The sequence below is a fragment of the Neodiprion lecontei genome, chromosome 5 (assembly GCF_021901455.1).
Source record: "Neodiprion lecontei isolate iyNeoLeco1 chromosome 5, iyNeoLeco1.1, whole genome shotgun sequence".
Taxonomy (NCBI): Eukaryota; Metazoa; Arthropoda; class Insecta; order Hymenoptera; family Diprionidae; genus Neodiprion; species Neodiprion lecontei.
Genome location: NC_060264.1, coordinates 5,069,037 through 5,091,201, shown reverse-complemented (window position 1 = coordinate 5,091,201; position 22,165 = coordinate 5,069,037). Strand labels below are relative to the sequence as shown.

Here is a 22,165-nt window from a genome sequence, read left to right as displayed (position 1 = left end):
CTACTGTCGGATGAACCGTTTAAATACTGGGGATTCTGCATGTTCTTGAAACTGAAGTAAACATAGTCGTCAACATAAAAAGTTAACACAGGTCAACAAAATATTTCAGATACATCCACTATACGCATGATACCTGACTTTATGTTGATTGAATTACAACGTAAACTGATACCCAGCAAAAATATTTTTCTTCGTTTTGTGACACCTATATGTTAAGATTATTTTATTCCTTCGTACCGAAGGCATAAGTTCCTAAGAACCCAAGATAAACTTGTAGGCATAGGTGCTATTTTCACATTTTCAATTTCGTAGTTTGCGGTAGCAGTACAGTTTTCAATTCTAGTTAATGTTCCATCCTAAAACTGGGGTGGGGGTTGCTTATTTTGATTCCACTCAGGTAATGGTCAATTATCCTGAGTTGTATAACAATAACGAATGACCGACAGCAAAAGGTCTTTGAAAATTTACGTCTTTCGTTGCTCTCCAGGGATAACATGTTGTTCGAATAGGTGCAATCGTACGTCAATCCCAGTCATTCATCGCTTCACCTATCGTCGTTTTCATAATATTTTTTCAAGCCTGTCAGCTAGGCCAAAGTCTAGGAAAAGTATCGAAGGCGGAAAGCTATGTTCGACTGACTCATTACGGATACGAGGGACAGCAAACTCACGTGACTATATATACATGTATATATATATATTATACATATATACACACACACACACACACGCATACACACACACAAACACACACATAACTTTAATAGTACACGCATGTACGATTACTTTATTTCGACATTTTCCCCTAACGTTCGCCTCAAGTTTCGTATAGAATTTTCAGATTCATTTTATTTTGTTTATCAGAGAAGAGTTTTCGCTCTCATTTTCTGAATAAACTTCCCATGTCAACAACACTCTCGTTATTCTTCCTAGAAACGATGATGACGTTATATTGTCACAAGTTTCAAGCGTTTGATGTTTGCCACAATGATATTACAGTTGTAATTTTAGAAGCGTTTGATGCTCAAGAGAAGTGGAATCAGTAAAGGCGGGGGAAAAACGCGTTTAGTTGTTTCGGTGTGGATCGAAGTGTCGTGTGCAAACAAAATTCACGATCCGATATATGAGGCCTGGCCGAAATGGTTCAGCAACTAACAGGATACGCAGTGTGCAACATGAATGTATAAATGCTAAATTTCTGTCTTTCATTTCACTCCAGCTTCGCCGGCTACAAAGCTTTAAAGTAGAATAACTAAAACGTCTCTCATACTTTCTACTGTATTTCGTTATTATACCAAATTTTTACCGTTTCCATCGACGACGTGACATCTGGAACGTAAAATGGTCAAACGAGTATTCATATTCTTATGCAATAGAAACATCGCATGAAATTAGAGCCAAAGTTATCGTCATTGGGACACTGCTCAAATCTTCAAGATATCTGTAGCATGGACCACTTTTCTATTTCAGCTACATAAAGTATTCCTAATTATCTACGTATAAATCTTTGGCAAATATAATAATAGCGGGCAATATTCTTTACCAAGTAAAACGCTGATACACATATATGAAAATGCTCGATAACAGTTTTCAAAACAACTTTATTACTAAAAATACATATCTCTTTTATCCTAACGAATAATTGTCAGATCGTGCGTTATAGAACCGCATTGGTCGACAGACCGACCAGCAGCTCACGATATATCGCCCGTTCTTCAAATTCTATACAATATCATTATATTCTTATTACAAAAACGTATCGCAATATACATAACGTTATACATCGTGTTACTTCAATTATAGCCCTGTTAATCCTTCCGGTGAAAAATTGGTCTGATTGATCGACTGCCCGTTTTTCTGTCCGGTGGTCAATCACCCCCCCGTCCCGTACTTATACTTATTCGGACGCTACGGGGATTCCGATAATTAATCGCCCATAAAACTATATAAAAGCCCGCAAAGGTTCATCGCGTATCTGATATTCGAAATCATCGAAGTCGCATTGGTGATGCAGGTAAACACTCAGGTCTAATCAGCAGTTACGGTACATAAACGCGTAGGAAAAAAATCCAACCCCGATTCGTATCAAGACCGGGGAATTGAATACAAATTGTGGAGTACCAAGTAGCCTGGTAATTTTAGACCCCGACATAGAGATAAGTAAAAAAAAAAAAAAAGAAACGTGATAGAAAAACAACAAACGTTCAATTCGACTATAATAGTAATACAACAACAATAATAATAATAATGATAATAATGATGATAATACTAATAATAATAATAAAAATAAAAATAAAAATAAAAATAATTGTAATAATAGTAATAATAGTAATAATAGTAATAATAATAAATAACGAAACTGAAAATAAGATGAGAGAAGAATTACAAAAGAGAGAGAGAAAAAAAAAGATAGAAATCGTGATTTGGACAGACGGAGACGGTATGGCAAACAAGTCCCCTGACAATCGCACCACGTGACTACTTGGTGCGCGATTAATTGCGTATATCGAACTAATAACAGTTGTCGACTCGGGTCTCGTTCCACGATCTACCTGAGTAAATATGTAACAGCTGCTTTTTACACAATACGAGTATATGACAATAGGCACGATATTGGCATTGCTTTGGTCCATGAGGTGAGATTACTATAAAAAATAGAGAAGAAGAGGGAGCGTGATGCGTGAGTGTAAAGATTAAGAGAGTCAAGTCGAGTCGAGTCGAGTCGAGTCGAGGATAGTATATAAAGGTGAAAGTGACAGGTGGTTGAATATTCAAACGAAGACGTAGAAAGGGATGATGAAATACGTAAAGAGCGCGAATGGGGTGGTAAATATTGCGTGAATTGTGGAAAGACGAAGCGAAGCAAGCGTATCAAAATATCGAAATCCTTAGCGTTTTGTGCCGGTTGAAATATCAAAGGTGAAAATATCGAATGTAACACCAGACCAGAGTCGTCGAAGTGAGAACGTATGAGCTGAACTCCGTGACGACTTGTTTCAATTCACGCGGAATTCGCCTCAAGACGTGTCTCCAGACTATTATCCCAGTTCCACCCTCGTTAATAATATAATAATATAATATTATAATAAATTTAATATAGATTTAAATTTTATTTTTCTACCACTACATTATATACAGAATTATGTTAGTTCACACATTCACACATTGTTGCTTTATTTTATTTATTCTAATCCTTCTTTCTTTCATTCTTTTCTCCTTTCTTACCTTCTTGCGTTCGTATTCTTTCTCTCGTAGATCGTCGCTGTATTTTCAAGTAACATTTCATTTAAATAAAATCATTCACACGCGTGCAAATACACACATGCACACACACATACTTCAAATCATACAAGTTCCATACGTACACGTACATGCATGGGTACATTAACGATCTATTCGTCGGCATGCACACATGGATATACCGTATGAGTACGAGCTGCAACATGAATATATTATATATGTATATATATATATTAAAAACAGAAGGAAATAGCGCCGTCGTGATATTCTTCGCATACTTTTCCTCCCATTTTACTCATCTCTGATTCGATATACGTACACCTATTCGTAAACCGGTATACATATTCTGCGAAGAATAATCAATCGTGAGAATATGATGAAGCACCAGAGCGGAGAAGAAAAAGAAGAAGAAGAAAAGAGAACTGAAAATAAATGACGTAGTAAAAAATAAATAAATCGCGTGAAATACCGCAAGTTTAAATAAATATCTTCGATCCCATTGTCATTGTCAAGGTCTCTCTCAGGATCTTCCGACTTGTGTATAATATTAAAAAGGTGAATTGAAATAAAATAAAATGAAGTAACGAGTTTGTGAGGGAGGGACAGGGAGAAAATATCGACACGGTCGATGACCGGTATAGCAAGCACGTTAAGTACTTGATATCGTGCAAAAGTTGTGCTCGTACAATGGGTTTGGAGCAGTTTTTTTAGTTCAGTTAGGACGAAGAGAGTGGGGTAAGGGTGAAAATGAGGAATAAGAGAATGATACAGAAGCGATGCAAAAACCCCCCGATTCCTTGTCCAACTCTACACGGAGAGAAAAATCTGAGAAAAATTACCCTGCTGTTACTATAATCGTGATGTAAAAGACACTTAATGCAGTTTTTACCGTGCTGCATCAGAAAAATGCGTCGTCACATTTTAAATTTTGTGCTGCCGAAATACATAGTTTCTAAGCAAGGTAGTAATTTTTTTCATAAAAACCCATAATTTTTGTAACATGCATCAATAAAAACTGCATTAGGTGTCTTTTACATCACGATTAGTAACAGCAGGGTAATTTTCCTCAGATTTTTCTCTCCGTGTAGAGAAAAGTATCGTTAAAGGTAGATGCTCATTGGTGACTTTTGTCTCGGTGACAAAAGATTTTTTCTCATACTTTCTTCAGAATCGTACGAAGGTGCGTTCGGTACGGTGACGTGGTAGTCTAAGGAAAGCACGCGACGAAGTAATTCGTCGCTGAGACAAAAGTTACCAGTAAGCATATACCTTGAGTGTTGATGCAAAGGTCAGCAGCATGCATTTGTACACCTTGCCTTAGTAATTCATACCACAAGTATAAAGTGCTTTGGACCAGCGTGTCTCAGCGTCTGAGCTTCATTGAGAGTGGTAGTAGAAAGTAGTGCTACTGGTGGTGGTGGTATTATGTGATTTAGGGTCAGTGGTAAATCGAGCTTCCGATCGAAAGCGGCGGCGTTATTGGTGGTAGGTGATCTCCGCACGTTGGGAAGTTTGGCGGTACAGGTGGAAGATCTCCGTGTGTTCCAACGTGGAGAACGAGGTTCATTCCGATCACTATGTGGAATAAGAAGTGACAGTGGAAGAGCCAGTAACCTGTCAGAAAAGGTTGAAAACACATTTTCAAAGGAGTGAATACTAGAGTGGCGAGCTGCGACGTAAGCGCCATTCACGGGGTTGTTGTGTACTGACCAGGGTTATCGGCCCGGAATCTGAATACGACGTAACCGTTGTTTGGCACAGCAATTGTATCCTTCGACGGCGGAAGATTGAACTGTCTGTTGAGAAGACCTCGCCTGTCGAGATCAAGGGCATGCTTCAAGTTGATCTTCTTCACATTCTTGTCGGGGGATCTGCCCATGCCGATCACGTTGAAGGCGTATCCGTGCAAGTGGAACGGATGGGATAAATTCGGCTGTTGGACTGTCGAGTGGGGAAAAAGAAAGAAACGTACGGTAAACCGAGACTCTTGGATCATTGTAATCCGGAGATTGGCGTCGTATGTAAAACGAGTCAAGTTACGCGTCTCCTACCTTCGTCGACCAGGACGACTTCAACTACGGCGTTAAGCGGGATGTCAACTTTGTGAGTGCACATGCAATTCGCACCGCAATCGGCCGGACGATTGTCACCGTTGCAGAATTGTTCCGGCGGGATATCGTCGATCTGGGAAAGCGGCGGCGACGGTGGGAAAGTGAACGATATCTCGTCGACCAGTGAAATAACGTGATCGCCGGTTGGCGCGACTGGAAGAAACATTTTTTGTTTTTTTTTACATCACCATTACGAAGAGTCCATTTCCTAACTGGTTGCAAAGACAACGGTAAAACGACCGCAGGCTTACCCAAGTATCGATTGTACGTGTTTGGTTGGAAGACCTCCTCGGGTCTGTAGAAAAGGAAACGGAACGGTAAGAATATCTTGACGTCGGGTCTTTCTTGCAGGATTCCCTCGTCGATGTGGCGGGCGTTTTTCAGCTGGTTTATGCAAACTGCGTCATCACGCGGTCTGTTACAAATGGCGTCCAACGGATTGAGGACCTGAAATTACCGTGGCGTAAGATTGCGACCGGATAGAACCATCGAAGGATTCTCCAAGGGTTTCTCTGCTCAGCTCGTGACCCTTACCACTCCTTGGGGAAGCCCGACATCGTAGGTCGGTGGGTCGGAACTCGGCTGATGAGGTCCTCTTGCGTAACGAAGGATAGCCAGTTGCTGAACTCGCTTTATTCCGCACTCTCCAAGACCACGAAGCTGTATCCAGTAGGCGCCCGGAGGCTGGTCAGCGTTTATTACGTAGTCATATCGTTCACCTGTAGTAAAATCGGTTGGTAAGAGCTCTTAATTTGTCCATTCGCTGGCACTCGAAGAAGCGTTCGAAGTTTGATGAAGCGTCTGGTTCATTTTTGCAGAGTGGTCATAAACTCTACACCTCGCAACATTAACTACCAATATAACATCCGGGAAAGTTAAAATACCACAATCGAGTAAAATACTACGGTATCCAGCAGAGCGTATTATACTTGATTGAGCCTTTACCCCCTTACCTGAGAATGAAATAACCGTATTGACGTTTACAGGATGAACTGGTTCTCCGTCTGTAGCGATCAGGGTCAGCGTGTGTCCTTGGAACGTTATTTGAGCCGGGCAAACGGATCCGAAGGAGTTTATCATCCTGAACCTATATCTGCGGCCTGGCGTGATGGTGAATACTTCGAGCGGTGTGTTGGTCATGAAACCGGTATTGGGGTCCTGCGAATCAGAGAAACCGAGATGAAGTTATACCATTGAGGCAAGACGTACAATCGCCGTGTCCAACCGAGCGAAGCATCAAAGTACCCGGAATTGTCCTTTTCCGTTGATCAGGGCAGTTTCCGGATCCTGACCAGTGTTGACGGCCAAACGTCCCGGGAATCGTTCAGCGGCATCTTCGTGCATCCAGTCGCTGATCAGTATCACGTGCGTTGTCAGATCGAAATCGTACAGGTTGCTGTTAGGCTCTTTGTTGGGTGGCTGGCGGACCACTATGCTTCCGTAAAGACCGTCCATTTTTTGCAAACCGGTATGAGCGTGCCAGAAGTGAGTACCGGCATTGTCGGCGGTCCATTGATACCTTCGGAATGATCATCAGTTTATAAATACGGTTGTGAAAAGAATACAAGCAGAAGTTCGTTCGGTACGCTCGTTCACAGATTATATAGAAAAAAAAAAAAAGAAAACGAAACCATTACGTCCAGTCATGACGAAGAGAACAGCAGCGTTAAGTCTATTTGTACCGGGCTATCGAAATTTAAGTCTGGGAAACGTGACTGCGGACACGTAAGTTGCCTAGTTACGTAAACGTGGAGACTATTAGGGGGAAAGTAATAATTCATTCGCCTACAGTTGATCCGAATCGAGCGAAGCTCCTTCATCTTCGATTCAATTATGTTCAATTACGCTCAACGAATGTGTCGACGCTCTCTTGGAACAATTGCGCCGCCGCACCGTCCCTGAAGAAACAGGTTTCTCGATTCAGCCTGAGCATAAGCGTGCTTCCTGTTCCTGACGCGTGGCACGAGCCAAATTCACACAAATTATCCGTAATAGAATAAAGAAAGGCTGCCGTCACTGGGGCGGGACAAGAAGTTATCCCGACATACCTGAATGTAGTTCCCTGCTGAATCGGGCACTGAGTTACGAAAGGCACACCGTCGTAGTACTGCGATCCCTTCTGCCAAATCCCGTGCCAATGCAGCGTAACCTCCATTCCTTCCAAGTGGTTCTCGACGTCTATAACGACCTTGTCATTCTCGCAGACCTGGATGCTTGGTCCAGGCACCATTCGGTTGGCAGTGAGGATTCCTCTCTCCACACCGTCTGCCAAAACGCACTGGCAATGACTCCACACCGTGTTCGTCGCGTTCGGAGTGCAGACTTGGCAGGCCCTGTTGGACGAAATGGAATCGATTAAGTGTTAGATCCGGTTCGCAGGTCGGGTCACACTGTGATCACTCGGGGCAATTGAGAAAAGGACTCACGCTCCAAGGACCGTGTAGAATTCCAACGTGAAGTGGTAGTAGCAAATCCTTGGAGGGTCGCCCTCGCGACATGCCCGAGCACACTCATCGGGTGCCGAGAGGGATGGATTACGTCTCAGTTCGGCGGTGGCCCGCTCGCTGTAGTCGAGTGGTCGAGTCCTGGGTGGCCTCACGGTGGAACCTCTGCTACCAAGGTTGTCGATGCCTCCGAATCCGCTTTGGAAGGAGGTGCCCAATGGGTGAGTTTGCAGTATACCGTGGGTCGAAGAGAAGAAGTTGGAGGAATCGTCCGGAGTCTGGAACACATTTCCGGTCTTGATGGCTGGACTCCAGAAAGACGATGCTGTCGATTGGTCAATGGCATCGCCGAGAGCTTCTGAAAATTTGAACAAGCAATGGAACGTTATTGACTGAACTGAGAGAGCGTGCACGGAATGCATGTGCCGAAGTGCCATTGACGAGGAGGGGAACTTGAGGTGAAGGAAGTGCTTTCTTCAATATTATGTTTCTTCGAAGGCTCGTTAATATCATTGCAGCGAACGATTAATTAACCACTTAGCATTGTCAGCCGAGTATTAACGCGGCATTCGATAAATAGCATGGGACACGAGGAGTTATTTCACTCGGGTAACACGCAGTAGTCTCGTGTTTTCTCGATGCCTCGAGGGCCAGGAGTGAACGCGTCGCCGCCTTTGAGGTTGTCAGTTGAGTATAAATTTTCACGAGTGTATGTAGTTGTTGTAATTGGATAAACGGGGGTAAGAAAAAGCTCCTTTTTGCATCACGGCAACAGATGGTAAAATTAATTGCCAGCGGTCAATTAAGCACACGGAATTGCTACATTCCGTGATCTCCCTACAACCTGACCTCGCGTAATGTTGTAGCAGTGCTACTAGGTTGTTCGAGACCGATCGTGAGGTCAATTATTGACCGAGGTCGCGTTCGCCAATGGATTTTTACTTACTTATATGAAAGTCTACATGCGATGCGTGCGATATTACTAATCTCAGCGAACCGCAGACGAGACCGAGAATCGACGATCGAGTAGAAAGAAGTGAAACGATCATCTTTTCGCGGTCCGCGTTGCGTCACCTTTTAACACGAACGCAACATGATTACACCCATAGTTGATGCTGCTGCAACTTCCCTGTAATTATCTCCGTGATCTTTGACTGGCGTAAAAGCTTGTCGACAGTTGTTCGAAGAAAGCGTAGACCCGATTAATCGGATGAGTCAATGAAGGAAAGCCGGAGCCAATAACGCCCTTGCTGATCCTAATAAGCCAGATTCTTCACCTACGTAGGCGAGTTTCTTTCCGCGGGTCAGCGTCGGAAGAAAGTGGACCAAACTGAGCAGGCACGTTGACCAAAAGCGTCGTCATCTTTTTGGGCCGCCTAGTCGTTGTGTAACATACATTTCGCCGCATAACGCCTAGGCAATTAGAGTGTTCGTTTCAACCTGACCTGTTACCTGCTCTCATAACGCGTTATAGTTTCATAATAATTACCTGGACGTTGTACAGGTGTTTTAGTCGGCCGTTTATACGGTCTAGAATTATTCCCACTCCACCGTGTATCAAAGATATTCGTTACAGCGCCAGGTGAACATGGACCAGAAGGTAGCATTGGCAATGAGAAACCAACGGTGATAAAACTCTTGAGTAACCGTATCGCGCGGTTGTGCAAGTTTCGCGTATTTCTGTAAATTTCAAATACCACGTCGAAATTTATGGATACAATTACGAACTCGGTGCGTGCGAGTCGCGACTGCGACCAGCTAAACTAGGCGAACAATTTCGCCACCGACCTTAGAGTCTGTAACCCTCAGCTGAAGTATTTGTCCGTGGTACGTATGCATTAAAGATTGGCTCCGCTGCTTTCGTCTCGCGTCACTGAATCTACGTGCGTAAATTCCTCCGCTGGAACATTCATTTCGCGCCGCACGTTTACTTGCCTTTACGCGATTTCGAACTTTTCAAGTCTCCTTTGCCTCCAGCGTGAAGCTGGATCCTGCTAACGAGTGACAGGCTGATAAAGGGGACAAGCATGAGACTGTTGCACAAACGAGATCCACATCTGGACGTTGGGCCCTCCGCCATGCCCACTTTGTAGTCTCTGTGAATTGGCCGAACCCAGTTAAAAGCTGATTGATAGATTAGTGCTCTGGTTTGTCCGATGATCAGCGGTTCTCGGACCAGTTAAGGTCGTCTAGCCTAATGATCGGTACTTCGCAACGGTATGGTAGTAGGTATATCGGAGACCAATTAATGGAAGCCGATTACGCATATTTGCGAGATTTGCAACTTCTTGTTATTTCGGGCAATTATAGGTGCAGCTGAGCAACGGAATGAGAGAGAGTCCGAAAGTCGCGTCGCGAATAAAACAGCACGACACAAACAACATCGGCGCTAATGTTTTTCACACCATTTTTTTCCCCTTGGTATATCATTACGTTTAATTTCTCTAGATCGCAGACTCTTAACGTGCCGATGACACGATTCTCCAACAACCCTGAAGGTCGTTGAAAACAACCGACGTTCTTACGTAAATTCTCAAACCTTTTGGCATGGCTGCAGCGACTCGGAAACTAGGGATCAGAGGTTCCGGATGAACGAACCGGAATTTCCGGACAAATCGCGACGTTCTCGTGCCAATAAGAAGTTTCGATGAGGTCGTTGTGTTTCTCCCCGACTAATTGGAAATCACCGCGGTTTCACTCGATTTAAATTTCGTCACGCGGTCCGCCGTCGAATTCGATACAATATTAACGGCACTTGATATCCTGCCGGTGAATTTGAAGGAAAGTGTGAACACGGTGATTCATCATAACCGTGACAATGGGGGAGCGGGAATTGGAGCATTCGACCATTCGGTTGGTGATTCCTTTGTCGCCAGCGGAACAATGATATCGGGGGCAAAACGGAACGCGTGCTAGGCTGATATACATATATCGATAAAAACCATGGGATAGATTTCACTGGTTGCATTAAATTCAATTCAATTCCGAAATAATTGCTGAACAGCTTCGACTGGCCGGCCATTATCGAATCCGTGCGTCTTACATCCATGGTGCATAAAAAAGTAAAATTCCTATTAACAATACCTGGCAAGAAATTAATTCCAAATGAATGACTGGGCTGATTCTTTAGTGGCTGCAAATTGTACGGTTATATATATATATATATATATATATATATATATATATATATATGTATACATATTTGTACAGAAAAACGTAACGCGTGTCTACTTTCTACTACGGCTTTCAGTCGTCTCATTATTATTACGATTGATCCATTATGATAGTCTCGGGCTGGTTTATCCCGTATTCAGTCGGTCATAACGCCGCGGTTGGCTGGACAATCCGTTGACATAACTGTACAGCCCTTTCATTGGTCGAAAAAACACCTGGTTTCGGGAAGAGTTTAATTACACTTTTGTACTTCCACTGTAACGGTTATCCATCAAATGATAAGAGGCGTTGAAATGTTACAATCTATGTTTATTTTTCACGACAATTGTAAAACGTTGACAAACTCGTATCGTGTAAACATTTGCACAAGGAAATTTAATTTTCGAATCACTTTTATGGTATGTACACTGTGTGCTTTCCCGTATAACTGTATTTTGGGTCAGGGCTGATCTTGTCCCCGCAATAATTAACGCTCTTTCACGATTTTACCTGTGCAAGAGAAAAGAAAAACTCGCGCGACGACGTAAAACGAATCGCATCGACTCTTTACAGGTAGGTAATATCCTGTTGTATTGGTTTAGAGGAATTCGGGTTGGGCTACAATTTCAGCGTGATACGAACGTAAAAAAGCCTCGTTTGGAAATCGATCTCGGTCACCGGCCACAATTAATTGTTCCGGCAAATGTATATACCTTCGATAATTTGTGTAACGCTTATCGCATTGTGCAAAAGTTTTAACAGCCGTGGACCGATCGAAATCGGTGAAAATTACTAACTGCGGTAAAGCCCGATCGGCGTCGTACTCAAATGTGGAAAATACATCGAATGTAGAAAGAGGATATCTAGAACTGTGCCGAATCATTGTGCAGAGAGGTTTTGTCCAGGCTTCAGTTTCAACTGTGGCAACGCAGCACTCTAAAGCGTCTATTTCACAAACCCTGAACAGGTCCGCAACGTAGAAAAACATCGAATTGCATCGGAGCGAGTCGTTCAGCGGTCTTTTTACTGGGTAGAAAGCGCAAACGGCATGACTGAAACCAGAAACCGATATTAGGTCCCAAAGACACTTTGCATTGCATCGATCGCCAAGATGTAAACAATGCGAAAAGGCACGCGGACATCCAGCGTTTTTTCAAATCCTATTTCAAAAATAATTCTACCGAGATATAATTGGAACAAGATTCCGTTCAGGGTATTTTTGAACAGCCGAAATGGTGATTACGATATGGTATGCTGTTAAAAACAAAGTGCCGCGAGTAGTGTGGAAGACTTGCTCGCTGACTTTCATCGCGTGACCGATTAAGCAAATTGGTGTTGAGCATGAGAAAAAGATTAAGAATAACACGTTAAATGAGCGCATTGTAGCATGCATGTATCCTCATCTCGTAAGGTAAACGAAACGTGAATGTGGGTAACTCAATGCCCCTTGTTGAGGAGAAAAAAAATTATCAAGAAGAATAAGAAGAAGAAGAAGAAGAAGGAAGAAGAAGAGCACAGCGTCCGTGTAGCTGCATGTCAGTTCTAGGATCGAAACTGTGTCAGCAAACTAGTCGGTCGACTGTCGTGGAAGACGAGCTGGTTTCCGACTGGTTTTATCTGGGACGATACAAAACCGAGACCGGAAACATCCGTTATTGGATGAGATGCGTACACATATACGCGTAGATCCAGCATGCGCAAAGCAAGGGGAATGAGCAAACGACATAACGTATTCGGAGTTTCCTGGATACCAGGGACGTCAGCTTCCATAAGCGGCGGAGTCGAGTCGTAGAAACGGTTTCGAGAGGTGGAAAGTGAATCACGACGGTGATTAAATTAGCCCAAGAATTTTAGGAATTCGGAACTTGGAAGTCGGAAGGAGCGATGCCAGAGATACTCCAAGAGCAAACTGGTTTCCTCGCTCGTACGTCGTCGATGTTGGTACTAGCAGCCGTGGCTTCTGTCCCGGTAACGAATTCGTTATACCAGCATCAATCAACGTCACCGGCTTTTGAAAATTCAATCTTCGTTCAGTCAGCTGCTCCGAACCTCAGGCACGTCTTCGGCCTGCGGCTTGTACGTACCTACGTGCATCGTGCACGAGACGATGCACCTCTAATTGCGAGACGACGTGCGTGTGTACTTTGAACTTATCTCGTTGTTACAAGCACGCGGAGAAACGGAGAAAGTACCTAACAACCTACCTACAATAGACCTCCGAATCAGACAAGCGGAACATTTTCAGAATCGCATATTCAACAAGCCGTATGTCGCCCATATGTATAGTCTAACCACTCCGGAGATACATCGTCGCTGTTACGTGAACGGCACTGCACCGTTTCAAACACGGCTACTGTTGGCGATGTGCGATTAACATCTTGTACACGAGTCAACGACCAAACTCTGTACTTGTACATTATATACACGCCAAGCCGGGCAGAAAGATACTCGGATAGTGAATATATCTGATCGGTTGTTTAGCGAGGAACCCAGAGAGGGCGAATCGGACAGTTCGAACAAATGGTAACGAAAGTTTTCTCCTCTCGATAACGACATAAAATTTTTTTCACAATTTTCCTTCGCCTCCGGTAATTTCGACCAGATTGGCAAAAGAGGTTTCATACTGAAAATCAAGTTCGAGTAGATTCCAAGTTACGGTCTATCGACCATGGTGTAGTTATCATTTTTCTTCCTTATCATATCCCAACAAGCTTTGAAGTAATGAGTAAAAAACGTGACAAATAACCAACGAATTTCGACTACGTGCTGTCAGGATTGTTTAGAAAGCAACAATCGGTTGTCAAATAAGAAACGTGTCGAGGATTGGGAAGAGCGGAACACCAACATATTCTTGACGAATAGCACAGGTATACATTTAAGTGGACTGTTATATATGTTTGTATTCTATTTCTTCACGTAAAAACGTCCAAGCTTAGATGGATCGTGTATATGTAAAGTAGGTGGGTAACTTTTTTGCCAATCCACATGTCACTCGGACGTTCAGCGTTAAACTCGAAAACCTCCGCAGTGCGATGCGCCACGGTTCTCCGCTCCATTGCCGATAGAAAGTGTTGGCTGCGATACGCAAGTTGAAGAGAGCGTTAGCCTTGGCCTTGTCGCATCTTGCCGAGTCATCATCACGCTGGGCGTGAGCCGAGTCGATCAGCATTCTTGCAAAACGCGCAAAAAGAAAAAGAAAAAGAAGATATTCATCGGTTCCTTACCAAGTTTCATATAATCGCATCATCGGCCAGTGCGGTTATTAGACGCCAGTAAAAACGACTCGAGTCCTTGACAGGACAATGAAGAGTTTCGTCGCTACTACTAGAAGAAGAAGAAGTAGAAGAAATAGAAGAGGAAAAACCAACTAGGCACGACGTCGTTGCGTGGACACGGTAGGTGGTCGCGAAACTAAACCACCGGAAGTCGTGCTGGTCACCTTCTTCAATCCGCATTCCGTAACGTAAAGTGCTTTTCTTCATACTGTGTATTAACCCATTTCGCCCAGCAGGACATCGTGCAATATCAATTTAATGCCAAGTTACGTCATTACTCGGGAGTCAGTCTAGAAGCGACCATTTCGAATTGTAGCAGGTACTCCAAATGCCGCAACAACAAAATTCCGACGCTTTTGACCAGGCGGTTTCCGCTTGCTCATCCATTGCAGTTGTCCGCCTTCTTGCACACTTCCGGTCCTTTTTCTCTCTCTTTCCTTGTTCCAATTTCATTCCTACTCCTCACGCGTGGTGGTCTAACGTTCGTTTGAAGAGGCAAAATACACCGAGACGAACCTTCGGTATACCTTATATTTAACGACGAACATAACGATTCCATGTTCTCCAATTAAAGACAGCCCGAGGTAATGAAATCTTTCTCATAAAACCCGAGGGCAATGGGCGTTCGCTAGTTTCGCTTTTGACGCAGTAAGTATATCTAACGTCGAGTTCAACGCTTCGGTCCACATTTAAAAGTTGGCAATATTTACGAATCCATCAGTGAGACTTGATCGAATTCGGTTGAACAACGTGTTGCAAGACTGTAAGGTATATCCTGTGCACGTCACGCCATAACCGACCGTTGTCGTACTTCTTAGGGATAAAAAAAAAACCGTCACTGTTATTTTCTGCCCATGACTCAATTCGCCCTCGAGACATAATTTCATACCAGCCATACTACCGTAAATTTAACGTTATAATATCTGTAGTCTGTACCTATAAAAGTATTCGTTATGCGCAGGACGCGATTCTGGCTTTTTGTTGTCAAACGTGCAAATGCAGCGTTACAGTTGGAACTTTCCCACTTTGGTAGTTTTAATGGAATCGGCATTCCTGTCGCAGTTGAACTCCATCGACATCGAGTTTTATAGATCGACAATGTTATGCAGACTGGGATAAATCTTTTCCAGTGCATCCGATCTTGGAAAAACGTCAAATAGACTTTCCGATCTGCTCTTAATTTCCCGATTGAGTAAAACTCCATCGATGCTGAGTTTTACAGATCAACAGTGTTATGCAGACTGGGATAAATCCTTCCCACTCCATCCGATCTTGGAAAACGTCAAAGAGACTTCCCGATCTGCTCTTAACGGTAACGATCGAATCTCCAACGATCACCTGACACGCCTTTTCACTCTCCGATCATCAAGCGGACATTGTCTGAAGCGGAAAACGGACAGTTGGAACGTTGTTCCTGCGTTTCTAGACCAGCTTTAAAAGCGCAGAAGTGATTTATCACGCTGTGCCGACGCGCCCTGTTCTCCTACCGTCGGAACAGGAGGAGAATATCGAATCGCAGCATCCTCTGGGTGTGATGATCCGGTAGAATGAATCCGCTGTGAACCGATCTCGCCACGTGATAACTACATCCCTGTGGACGATCGGCGATATCTTCCGCAGCTATCATCGCGTCACGGATCATTAGACCGTCTGAGAGTGAGTAGCGGAAATTGCGTACCTGGTCTTTACCCTATATTTCAGCACGCTCAAGGATCCTCATCCAGCTTGAAATCATTCACAGCTGAGTAAACTCGAAGTGCACCAATCGTAGGAGGAACGACTACTAATAAGAGCATAAAATTCAAATGGAAACGATTTTCACCTGCGTTAAATTTAAGGGGTTAGACCTGGTCGGGAGACTGGAAAAAGCGATTTTTTAAGAATTTTTCACGAAGAGACGTTTCAATTTATTAATATAGAAGTTTATATACATATTGGGGTGACATTGAACTTCGTTCTGATATTTTTTATTTGTAAAAATAATGATTTGTAAATCTGCTATCTTAAAAAAAGGCGTCTTGTCGTGAGCAAGATATCTCTGGACTGGATCATCCGAAATGAAAAGACAAAAAAGATTTAGTTAATACGAGGTATTATCTGATCTCGGAGAAAATTTGTCAGATCGACATAAAATTTTCCGTGTACATACTTGAATATATGCACATTACGAAAGTGAAAAGAAAATCGATTTTAGAAAAATCCTGCACCAGTTATAACCCCTTAACAATTTCGTGACATTTCCAGTGACATCTCAAGGACCGTTCTAAGGATTTATAATTGAAAGCTGTAGGTCGTATCTACTCGGTTAGCAAATCCGTGATCGCGATAGGCAAAACGTGAGGCCGCAGGCTTTCCCACGGGTATGAATGTGCAACACCGAGAAAAGTAGGCGTACTCACAGAACAGAACATATAACTATAACAGTGTGTCGCTTAATGCCATTGTCGTCACTTCGCAATCTTTGTCTAGTAACGGGGTTTATCTATGACCACAAACAAAGCTTCGCGTAAATTTCGTTGAAGAGACAGTTTCCCATAAATTGGACCAATGACGAATTGCCTCCGGGTCTATGAAATGGCGTATTCCATAGTTTCGAATCGGCTGTTTACGTGACAACTAAGCAGAGAAAGCAAATCCAAATTCCACCTGGGTGGAAAAAAAAAAAATAAATAATAATTCTCATTCTTCGAGCCGGGACGAAGATCGAGGCTGAAACAAGGAACTAAATATTCACACTGTTAAACTCGGTATAAACGAAATCGCTCCATCCCTCCGTTATAAGAATGCCTGCAGCATGCGTAAATCGTATCGAAGACAAAGTGCCATTTAATTTCCACCCGCCCATTTATTTAACTCGGCCCGCGTGCCGGCGGCTTAAATTATTGCTCAAAACTCAAGCTAACTGGGTCATAGCCGGTGGCTGACCGTGACTTTGCCATTTTAACGAGCCGATAAAATTCTCAATCTTGATTTAACGTTGCCCACACGCGTGACTGCATCTGGGCGTGTTGGTCAGTTTAGAAATCACACTTTTTTTTTTTTTCTTCACTGCCGGACGCTGATTCACGTCAAAAACTCGCGTTACTTGTTTCATTTATCCCGGATGCAATATATTACACACACATACACCCAATAAATCGCTTATTACAGAGATGCGTCAGTTTTTTACTTTCTTCCATTCTCTGGGACAATATAGTGCGGTATAAAATTCAAGATGCGGGAGAATATTCGAGTGCCATTTCACTGCGTGGGATTTTTAATACTTCGATTGTTATTATATATACATATGCATATGAATTTTTTTTTTTTTTTATACATAGGGACTAGAAGGAGTGAAACGCTGAGTTTTGATTTACTGAAATAATAAACCAACGTTCATCATATTGTCCGTTCAGTCACGGGGAAATTTTATTCGTATAAAATCTACGTTACTGTTACATATATACACATAGAAATACGTTTTTTTTTTTACACCATCTCGCATTAATCAACGAGGAGGTGAGAAATAAAATATTATTACCGCCCGAGGTGTAAATAGAATTAATAGCAACTCGAGTGCCGTACTTCGTAAAAAAAAAAAAAAAAAAAAAAATACACAATAATGAATTTGTGTGAACGAAATTTCCGTTCCGTTATTTATTCGATTTGCATTAAATTATTACACCGCAGTCGGGACTAGGGATTAAAATTTCATTAGAGACAGGTGCTTTCGTCGGGGCTTGGAATTATCATAATATTTTATAACCGTGATTTCAATTTTCACCTCGCGTTTCAATTATCGCATACCTAAGACTCTTAATTAAGATCTCGCAGCTATGTATATAAAATAAGCAGGGAGTTGAGAAAAGAACTCGACGTTGCTAGGTAGGTAAATCAATTTCTCTCCTCTCTGAATTGTACGCTTCGTTTCAATAATCAACGTGTTATTATCGTGCGTATACATCTGTAACAGACATAAAAATAAAAAAAAAAAAAAATAAATAAAAAATAACACAAACGCATAGATCAACATTGTGCAGCAATTATTACACGCGCTTTTGCGATAACAATATTCGAGAGCGTCGCGACGCGGTAACAGGTTGAAAATTTCGCAAACGTGTAAATTGAAACGCAGCGACGGCCACGGTTTCTTATTTTTCACGCCTTCGCACTATTCCGAACGCAATAGAATAATTATCGCCAACACGTAATGTAATCTCAGGGAGAATTTTAGAAGAACGCGCCTCTGCATTTTACTACGAAAAGATTGACGGTAGAAATAGATAAACGAAGAACAAAAATAGTCCACTATAAGATTAATGAATAATTGTCCTTTTTTGTAAAGCGTCTCTACCTGCAGTCTGAAACCGCGTGTGAACATAATTGAACCGACTCTGGTGAAATATGGAATGAAATTACAAAATAGGAAAAGAAAGAAAATAACGTTCATCCGCTCCCAGCTGTTGCAGGTTTCTTGGTGTATAATTTGCGGTGGGTTGTTTTTTCTTTTTTTTTTTTCTTTTTTTTTCACTCTCTAATTATCGTATTACGCATACGTTACACCGTAGAGACCGGTATAATATGATCTTAAATAATGCTTAACCGATAGGCGTATTTTCCGTAGCGTCTATTTTTGAACCAATGATCGGAGTAGGTCCCTTCCCCTTAACCTTGGAACTTTGTGGCTCACTTTCTCCAAGCCGGCTCTCAGCAGCGTAACATTAATTACATAGACCGGCTAAACAAGCGCTCTTTTAAAATCATGCCAACCTGCACGCGAGACGTGATTTATAAACCGTTTCGTGAACACAAGTCAAACAAATGTGATAATAAATTTATTTTTCAAATGAAAATCCGACTGTCATGTTAATGCGATACGCGCTATTTGTAAACGCGATTAACGCACGATGCTCGTGTAGAGTTGGGAAAGAAGTTTCGTTCCAGCTACGAAAGGGAGCAAAAAAAAAATAAGTAAATAAATAAAAAAATAATAAAAAATAGGAATTGCAGAATCATTGAGTGAAATTCGATAAACGGAATAAAATTTCTACCCATTATCTTTTGACGATGACAATAAAATTACTCAAAATTGTATTCCTATTTTCTGATATATATTTCCCTCGATCATTAGACTACGTCGATCATAATTTGGCGTTAATTGCCGTTTGTCTTCTTCATTGTTAAACACAGACTGTAGTTATAATTGATCACTCTGCGAGAACATCCCATCGTGTATCTTTCAGTGTGGAACTTAGCAACTTGTCGAGAGGCTCCAAGCATTAGATGCTTAATTACCACATGCCCAGATTAATTATATTTCCATTTGCCGCTAGGTCGGTAGGTAACAATTTAGAATCTTAATAGATGTAATAACGTGAGCGAGATTAGTTATTATTTTTATTGCCATCTCTCTCTCTCTCTCTTTCTCTCTCTCTGTCTATTCTCTAACAATAAATATTTTCTCCACCATCGATCAATGTGTGTATGCATGCGTGGATAATTTGCCACGTAGACAATACGACAATAATAATAATAATTACGTCTATGAAATTTATCTAATATAAAACACGCCTTCGCGTTGTGGTAACCGTTAGTTTTTATTTCTGTACGTGAAATAAATCCTTGATAGCATGATTTTACGTACCTACAGCGTTCATGGAACTGGATATAAAAGAAAACTAGTCAGCATTGTCGTTGCACGCGTTCGATTATTAAATTTCTCGAAGGACGTCGAAGCTGCGTCGTTTTTTAAAACGGCTGTAAGAAGTACGCTTGTTTTATCGCTTTTATTTTATTTTTCTTTTTGTTTCGGGAGGAAAAACGCTGTTGGCATTCGATAATCGCGCGGTTTAATCGCTCGACTTGTCCGTCGGAATTTATTCAGCATTGTATAATAACGCAGGTGAACTTAAAATAACAGATCGCATGCAGTAGGCACGAGTTGGGTAATATACTGGCGCAATTTCACCCGAACCTGCTCTTGACATTGGCCACTTTACTACACTCAGCTTTTAATGTTTACAGAATTGTTCATAATTAGGTTATATATTTACTAGTCAAACCAATTATCGTTTTAATACACTCGCTGTCTGCCGATCGGCTTATCCTCTGCATTATTAATATTTCCTCTCTCCCCTATTAATACGTTCGAAAAGAACATAGTTTATTCATCTGCGAGAGGATTGGTAAGGAATTCAATCGAAACTGCAATCAAGATTTCTCGAAGAAACCTGAACGCGCTGAATTGTAAAGTAAGGAAAAAATGCAACTTGAATGAAGAATGAAAGAATTATATTTTTACATTCAAGTTTTTGAATTTGTTATTAATTTTAAATAATCACAGTCCTTTTATCTTGGAAACCGAAAAGAAATGAAATACTTAAATACTACAAATACCGACTGTGCGAGAATTGTAAAATATAATCTCTCGTTTGTTATTTTCTTCAACGGTTATCGTGCACAAATTTTACATATATAGGTGCGTGTATACTGTATACGTATACATATGTATGAATGTATACAAAATGTATATCAATATAATATAAAATACATGAATAAAATTTTCCCCTCGTATCATTTAACAACGTATGATTTATCTGGATACGTTAATTACGAGTTTCCAGAAACGTGTATTTACCCGTCACGCAGGCATTTATGTATAAGGATACAGAGAATTACGAAGACGTGTTACCCGGTTATTTGCATCGGGATTAAACAAGGCGGCGCGAATTGCAGTCGTTTACCGCTGAAAGCTGTTTAGCACGATGCCGTGATAGCTGCGCGTGAAGAAGCGAATGTAAGTTCGTTCAAATTGACGGCAAAGTGAAAAACATGAGAGGAGAAAAGAAAAAAGAATATAGGAAAGGAAAAAATAAAGAAACTACACGGAAACCCTGATCATTATCCCGATAATCTTCGATAAGCCGTTGGACGTCAATATCGCTGTATGACGAGCCAAGAATGAATCCAGAGAAACTGGACGGACGCATATCAGACACGAGCGTGAAGGGGAGAGAGAGAGAGAGAGAAAGAGAGAGAGAGAGAGAGAGAGAGAGAGAGAGTTGCCGGGAGAAGCGGATAATTTATTTACACCGTATGACATACCGTGACTCATGGAAAGATCGGAATATTATAGCTCGGCATAAGCTCATCAACTGGCAGATAATACGAGGAGCTTCGATACACTCGTTTGCAATCATGCGTGATACATCTGCAGAAAAATGACGGTGTGATCCTTGTATATTTGACATCAATCATCGATCCTCGACACTGAGAGAAATTTTTAATTCCGGTTACCGCTCGGTCGTTAAGTATTTTCATTTTTTATCACAATCGGAAAATTTAGTTCTGGGTAGAAAATGAAAATTAGTTTTATAGCTGTTACCGGAAACTCTGTTGTCCGTTGCTATTCTTTCTCGTTACGATCACTGTTGCCAGATTTTCTTGCAACTGTTGCGAAAATTTAATGCTCGTGCAACGATAAATTGACGTTAAAGCCTTGTTTAACTAAAAAAGTCGAGTAAACCGAACAAACTGGTTTTGAGTTGCAATTACAAAAAAAGGATCGACGATAGCGCAAAATGGTTAGGCGTACCTCGTTTTTCGTAATTCCAACGATATTAAAACAGTTTTTTTGAACGATAATTTTTCTAATTACCATAACAAAATAAATTTTTCTCAGTGGAGGAATAAATATTCCACATAAAATTAGACGGCTGAAAAATATAAACGGACGGAGGCGTGATCGGAATCAGAATCAGAAGCTTTATACGATCGATCATGGGGCTCTTTGGAAAAAATGCAGCAATGATATTCGGGCAGTAATAATAATAGGGGCTTGAAATGGAATAAGGGTGGAAAAGGTGCGTGGAGAACTTTGGGGGTGAAAGAAGAATACCGAAGCGGAAGATTAGGTGTAGAAGAACGAAAAGTTCGGAGAGTTTTGAAAATTTTCTACACTCCAA

General features: G+C 41.7%; 1 protein-coding gene across 1 annotated transcript in view; it reads right to left on the bottom strand.

Moving 5' to 3' along the window:
* Positions 1-1,580: 1,580 nt before the first annotated feature.
* LOC107226145 (laccase-5) overlaps positions 1,581-22,165 on the bottom strand; it is a 32,970-nt gene continuing 12,385 nt past the window's right edge. The window contains exons 2-10 of the mRNA XM_015666850.2: positions 7,777-8,152; positions 7,399-7,683; positions 6,596-6,869; positions 6,304-6,508; positions 5,885-6,069; positions 5,602-5,797; positions 5,291-5,503; positions 4,950-5,180; positions 1,581-4,853 (exon numbers count right to left, since the gene is read on the bottom strand). Of these exons, the coding sequence (XP_015522336.1) occupies positions 4,678-4,853; positions 4,950-5,180; positions 5,291-5,503; positions 5,602-5,797; positions 5,885-6,069; positions 6,304-6,508; positions 6,596-6,869; positions 7,399-7,683; positions 7,777-8,152 (2,141 nt within the window). The 3' untranslated portion in view covers positions 1,581-4,677. The remainder of the gene's footprint in view (positions 4,854-4,949; positions 5,181-5,290; positions 5,504-5,601; positions 5,798-5,884; positions 6,070-6,303; positions 6,509-6,595; positions 6,870-7,398; positions 7,684-7,776; positions 8,153-22,165) is intronic.